Raw genomic sequence first — 6,521 nt, 5'->3', positions numbered from 1 at the left:
ACACACACACACACCACCTGTCGGCCCCCTTTGGTGTGTTTTTCAAACTGCCAGGTCCAGGAATCAAACCACCGAGTCAGCCATGTGCAACCTGGCTGCCTTAACCTCCAGCCACGTGCTGGCCCTGGTTCAGACTGAAGTAACAGGAGTGAACGAGTGAGTAAGATGGGGAAGAGAATCCTAGGCAGAAGAGGCAATCCAGCAGCCACAGGAGGAAAGCAGCCTCGGTGCAGGCTTGGCAGCTCGGACATGTGGGGAACAAGTAAAGGCAGGAAGGAGAGAGGCAACGAGAAGAGCCTGGGTGTTAGCAGAGGCCAGGCCAGCTGCTCCTGGCCTCCGTGCTACGGAACAGGGAATGCACAGTGGGGGCCGGGGTGGGCAGTTAGTGAGGCTAGTTTTAAGGAGAGGAGCGAAATGGTCATGCTCCTCTTTAACAAAGACCACCCTGGCAGCAGTGGGGACAAGGGGTGAAATGGGTCTGGGAGAGCAGCCGGCAGGTCTTAAAGTAACACAGGAAGGAAGTGAAAAGGCCAGAACTAAAGCAGCACCAGTGGGAGGCAGAGCAGATGGTGCAGGCCTGTGAGGTTTTTGGAAATAAAACCACAGGACTTGCAACCGCATGTGAGGAGTAAAGGAAGATACCATCATGGATGGCTCCCAGGGAGCCAGCCCCATAGCCTAGTGGTCAAGGAAGCTAGATCCCACATGGATGGTCAGCCACAGTTCAAATCCCAGCTTGGCAGCTTGACTAATGTGCTGGGCACATGTGCATATGTGCCCCAAGTCCCAAAGGGACGGAGAAATGGAGAAGGGACTGGGAGTGCTCTCTTCCTCTCCCTGGCAAATGCATACACCCTCTGGCAAAATAAATAAATAAAAAGTACTCCAATTTCATTCTCCACCCAGAGTGTCCACATGATTGGTCTAAAATTCGACTCAGCCCTCCCTAACTATATGCTTCAATCTGACCCTAACGCTACTCTGCTTAAAATCTGTCACTGGCTATCCAAAGACATCAGGGCAGACCCCAATTCCTGAGCCTGGCTGACCTGGCCCCTCTCAGACTCCACCTCCCACCACATCCTAACCTGAGCTTTAGGCTTCAGTACGGAAATGTCTAGCATCCCATGTGTCTGACCTTGTACGTCTTTTATTAATGCCTTTGCTCAAGCTGTTCCCTCTACCTGAAAAAGCCACAACCTTCCTTTTCTAATGCCTCCTGGTGACATTAGGGCTCAACTCAGGCTCTAACTCCAGGAAGCTTCCGTGACATTCAGGCCCTCCCTACACAGCAGCCCCCAGGCTGCGGCTGCCTGAGCCTGCCCCAGTCCCTCCCTGACTATATGGAGAAGTTTCGTGGTTCACTTCTGTGTCCCCAGTGTCTAGGGCTCAACCTGGCTTGCAGTACCACTTCCTAAATACCAAATGGATAGTCCTGTCTCCACTCCAGCCTGCTTTGTCCAGCCTTCCCTCCCACTGCCTCAGACACCTCACCTCTGGGCTGTCCCTTCTGAATCCTGCCTCTCCAGCATCTCCCTCCACTGGACCTGAGGGGCCTGAGGATGACGGTGAGATGCAGGAAAACCCTGGGCAGAGCTGGAAGTGTGGGGGGTGATGGGTTCACACCTGGCCGTGCTCAGTCTGAGAAGCCTGTGAGCAACCAGGGGATGTGCAGGTGCAGCTGAATGCACTGGGCTGGGAGGAGAGACCCAGGACTTGAAGTCTCAGATTTGAGCCTCCAGTGCTTTTAGCCTTTAAGTCTGGGACAGCCCACGCTGCAGCAGCTGTGAGGCCACACTGTGGCCGAGTGGCTTAATTAATGTGGGCTAGGAAGGCCCAGCCTGGCCTAGCTCAGCTCCCTGGCTGGGTGAGTCTGGGTAAAGCCCTGCTCTGGCTGAGCTCCAGTGACCTGGAGCAGGAAGAGCTCATTCTGGATGGGCTGGGGATGAAGAGCATGGGCAAAAGTGTGATCTACTAGGAAAACAGAACCAGCAGGACTCAACAATTCCTTGTATCACTGAGGTCTGGCTCAACTGGCGCCTTCTCAGGCCCTCCCTGGCCACCCTCGCTAAATGGGACAGCCCTACCTCCACGTTCACTCTTTATGTCATTTTATCCCCGTTTATATCCTGGTTTCACCTGACAGAACCCATTTTATTTTCTTCCTCTCATGTTTGTTATCTGTCATCTCCTACCTCCTTTGTCCTATTACAGATTAAAGTAACGAGAAAGGTAAGTGAAAAGGTTAAGAAAACTCTCGGGGACCAGCAGTTAGCGTAATGGCTATGTCGCTGAACTCCCATGTAGTCGACCGCGGTTGGTAGTCGACCGCAGTTTGTAGTCAACCGCGGTTCGAGTCCCGGACCTGGTGGCTTAAACTCACGCCGGGCATGTGTGCGTGAGTGCCCAAGATCCCAAGAGGAGAATGGAGGAGAAGGGATTGCTGTGTGGCCATCCCCCCTGGGGGGTGATTTCTCACTTTCTGTCTCTCTCTGTCTTTCTAGTGAGCACACACACCCTATAGCAAAAACCTCTCTTAAAAATAAAATAAGAATGATTCTCAAGTTTGTAAGCCGTGGAACCAGGTGGATAACAGTGCCATTTGCTGTGATAGTAAACAGGTTTCAGGGTGAGGAATGGAGGGAAGATTCTGAGTTCTTTTCAAGGATACCTACCTGATGTGAGGTGCCTGGGGCACTCAGAGACAGACATCAGTAAATGACTGGATGTGTGGGAACCATTGCTCTGGACCAGGGACACTAAGCTGGGGTCACCGGCAACAGAGAGTGACTGAAGCTGCACGGTATGAAACACACTAGGGAGAAAGTGAAGAGAAGGACACTAGGGACACAGCTCTGAGGAACAGCGACATTTGAAAGTCAAGAGACGCCAGGCCAGGAAAGCACAGGATCCCATTTGGAATGTGTCTGCACCAAGGACTGCCTGGGCTGCTGTGTGCCCTAGGAGCCCACCCTGGGAGGCTAGAGAGCTCACACCTGCAGCTTGGCGTGGGTGGGCAGCCTCGAGCTGGGTCTGCATGGTGGACTCACCTTGTTGAATCTGGCAAATGGGTAATCCTTGCCCTCCTCCGCGGCCCGCCGCCAGTGGAAGAACATCGCTCCATCCTTGCGGGCCGGGTTGGTGAATGGCATCCACTTCCAGGGCCGCACCTTCTTGGAGCCCAGCTTGGCCTTCACTGTGCGGTAGCCCTGGCCAGTGTCACTGGGCAGGAGCGGGGGTGCATCCCTGGCAGTGGGGTTTAGAGAGGTGAGAGGTCAGAACCAGAAGAGCAGAGAGCCTTAGGGGCCAGAGAGTTGACGTACACTAGAGTACAGAAGTTATGGCCTGAGCAGGAGCTGTGAGCTCCTCTAGCACCTGCTAAGCAGGTGGGGCCCTGGCTGTGGACAGGAGAGAAGAGAAAACTAGGAGTTAGGGGCATGGCAGGCAGGTTGGAAACCAGAGACTGGGGACTTGGCATTCCGATACTTACTTCTTGTCCGAGTAGAGCAGGGCATAGACCTCCCGGTGCATGCCCTCCGGCCTCTTGAAGGTCAACGTCTCCGAGGACTTCTTGGACTTTTTCTGAGAAAGGAAACTACAGTCTAGACCCTCTTTCCTGAAATTCCTCCAGCCCAGCTCAACCTCTGAACAAACCATTGCCTGCAAGCACGTACTGATGGTTATCTCAGGCTACACAGGCACAGAAACCCACTCACAGGGGCACCCCAGTGTGAACAGACCCTTGCCCTCCCTAGCCCCACCCCATGGTAGTGCACTGACCCGTCAGAGTAGAAGGCAGTTTCCCACCATCTTTCAGGCTGTCACAATGTCTTGGTCTCCCCCACCCAGAATGTTAAAAGTAGCATGCTCTCTTGGTCTTCTCATCTCTTAGAGAGATCACACTATCTCCACAGTGTCCTACCTCCTCCATCCCATCAAGGGTGAACATATTCACTGTCCCATACAGAATTGTGGCAGCATCACTTCCCCCGTCTGCCTTCCACTGCCATCCCTCCACTCCCCCCTCCCCCGCGCTCTGGGCGCCTTTGCTACCTTGTCCGGATTGATAATGTCCTTCTTGCTGATGGTCCCGGAAGCTGCATCCCCCTCTGGACCCCCGAGTTCTAGAATGTCCCGTACATCCGCGCCCGTAGCCATCGCGCCTGAAAGATGGGGGAGCGCCTGCGAGGTCAAGGGTCAGTGCCTGAGGAGGGACCAGGCTCAGGTCGGGGGCGGGGCCGCTCCAGACCCGAGTGGAGGCGGGGTGGAGAGGCGGGCCGCGAGCAGGCGGGTGGGCCAGGTCAGGCCGAGGTGGGCTGCTCGGGCGTCCCTAACGGCCCCATCTGCCTCCTCGGCACCCCGCGCCTCCGCACCTGGGTACCCGGCTGCACCCCGCCGCCGCTCCCCAAACCCCGCACAACCGCGGGCTCAACTTCCGGTCGTGCTCATAAGAAATGAGGCCGGCAGGAACACTTCCGGTCCCTGCTTGGCGGAAACAGAGCCGGCTGGAAACTAGGTGTGACGGCTACCGGACGCGCTGAGCGGGTGCCCGGCCAGTTCCCCGGGTTTGGTGCCCGCCTTTTGGCATTTTCCCTCCACTTTGCTCCGTTGCATCTTGGGCAGTGAGGTTTTTAACTTTGAGAGTAACTTAATTTATCTGAACCTGTTTATTTGCAAAATGAAAGTTGTCATGGTAGCTGCTTAAATGAAACACCAATAATCCATGTAAAATACTAACATGACACAGCGCTTGACACACTTTGTAATTAAACAGATGAATGATATTTATTGCGCCTGTTCATCAGCTGTTGCTATGTACCAGGCACTGAGCTAAGCTTGGAGGTTAAGAGAGAAACTGGACAACAAGGAACTTCCCGGGGTCTGGACGCTTACGTGATCCTCCTCTGATGGACGTGACTGTGGGTGGAGCTTTGGTGGGCTTTCCCGGTGCCCAGCTTCCCGGAGCTTCGCTGGTCCAGAAGCTAGCTGCTCTGCTTCTCCCTCAGGGAGGAGCTAGAAAGATCCCCCGCAGGAAGAAACTTGCTGATCTTACTGTGCAGAGAGAGAGACAGGAAGTTCTGAGGAAGGACAGAGGGACAGGGGGAGCAGCTCCCAACTTTAGCCTCTACTAACCAGCCTGTCAATATGAAGGAGTCATTGCAATGAGCACGGGGGACAGGGAGCAGCTCGTTAGGGCATTAAGGGGGCCATCCCCCTAGTCAAGACCTGCCAAAGATCCCAGCAGGAGCTAGAGGAGCAGACACCTGCACAAGTTAGGAGGAGAGGAAGCTGCAGCCACAGGCGGGGCTAGACCTCCATACACTGAAGAACTTAGGTCTGGTTGTATGAACATTTCCCTGTTCCCAAGGCCTGATTCCTGCAGGGATCCTCTGAGCTACAGTTACTCTCATCAAGTAAGCCAAGGTCTTGCTGTAATAATTGCTCACAGGGCAAGGGAATGGTCCTTAAAGTCAGAACTGGACCGAGCAGTGGGAAAGAACGCTGACCCTTTGCCTCCAACGCTTGGCCCTCCCTGTACTTAATTAATGAACTTGTAGTTAATGCGTGAGTAGTCCATGAATATGTATCTTTAATATATCTTCTTTAAGAGATACTTCCTTTGTGGCCAGCAGGTAGCATGATGGTTAAGGCGCTGGACTCCACCATGGCCAACTGTGGTTTGAGTCCTGGACCTGGAGGCTTGAAAATCATGCCAAGTGCATGTGTGTGTGGGTGTCCAAAATCTCAAGAGGAGAATGGAAGAGAAAGGATTGCAGTGTGACCTTATCCCCTAGAGGGTGATTTCTCATTTTCCCTCTCTCTTTCTCTCTCTAGAGAATACACACACCCTATGGCAAACACACATACATATAGACTCCTTTCTGTGAAAACAGTGTCAGTAAATGGTAAGTAAATTAATATGTGTTAAACATTGTTCTAGACTCTGAATGCATTGGGGTACAAATGAGATACAAATACCTCCTGATGGAGCTTATATTTATTGGAGGAAGAGAAACGCTGAGCATACAAACAATGAAATTGATAATATAGTTTGGTTTTTTTTTTGGAGAGGTTTTTCCCATAGGGCGTGTGCACTCGCCAGACAGACAGTTTCAATGCTGACAAGGACTGTGAAGGAAGCAAAAGAGGGCAATAAGAACGAGGACTACTTTGCATAGTGTGATCAGGAAACGTTTCTCTGACTGCTGAAACCTGAGCTGGAATTTAAAGGGTGGAACCAGCCACAGAATACCTGGAGAAGAAAAGTTTCCCACAGCAGGAAACACAAATGTAAAGTCCCTAATGCAAGGAGCTTTATACCTTGAGGGGACACAGTGGTGGGGGTGTGGGGAGAAGGGGGAGAACAGCAGACTTGCAGGTCAGAGGTAGTTACTGTGGGGCTTGGGAAGGAGTTTGAGTGTTACCCTAAGGGCAATCGAATGTCATCCTCTTGCTCACCACGACTATGAGCTCCTTCACGGGGCATTGGGTCTCACCCTCTGAGTTCTCCCAGCATGAAA

The 6,521-nt window shown here is 53.0% G+C and overlaps 1 protein-coding gene across 2 annotated transcripts in view; it reads right to left on the bottom strand.

Moving 5' to 3' along the window:
- The window catches only part of DMAP1 (DNA methyltransferase 1 associated protein 1), a 9,652-nt gene extending 5,210 nt beyond the window's left edge, over positions 1–4,442 (bottom strand). The window contains exons 1-4 of one of the 2 annotated variants that reach the window (XM_014589876.1): positions 4,374–4,442; positions 4,054–4,163; positions 3,491–3,582; positions 3,051–3,246 (exon numbers count right to left, since the gene is read on the bottom strand). In XM_014589876.1, the coding sequence (XP_014445362.1) occupies positions 3,051–3,246; positions 3,491–3,582; positions 4,054–4,158 (393 nt within the window). In that variant the 5' untranslated portion in view covers positions 4,159–4,163; positions 4,374–4,442. Of the gene's footprint in view, positions 1–3,050; positions 3,247–3,490; positions 3,583–4,053 lie in introns of both variants that reach the window. The other variant, XM_006153774.3, reaches the window with a different exon arrangement.
- Positions 4,443–6,521: the final 2,079 nt, after the last annotated feature.

The sequence above is a fragment of the Tupaia chinensis genome, unplaced genomic scaffold (assembly GCF_000334495.1).
Source record: "Tupaia chinensis unplaced genomic scaffold, TupChi_1.0 Scaffold000387_1, whole genome shotgun sequence".
In the NCBI taxonomy this organism is placed as follows: domain Eukaryota; kingdom Metazoa; phylum Chordata; class Mammalia; order Scandentia; family Tupaiidae; genus Tupaia; species Tupaia belangeri.
This window is presented reverse-complemented; position numbering and strand designations above follow the sequence as displayed.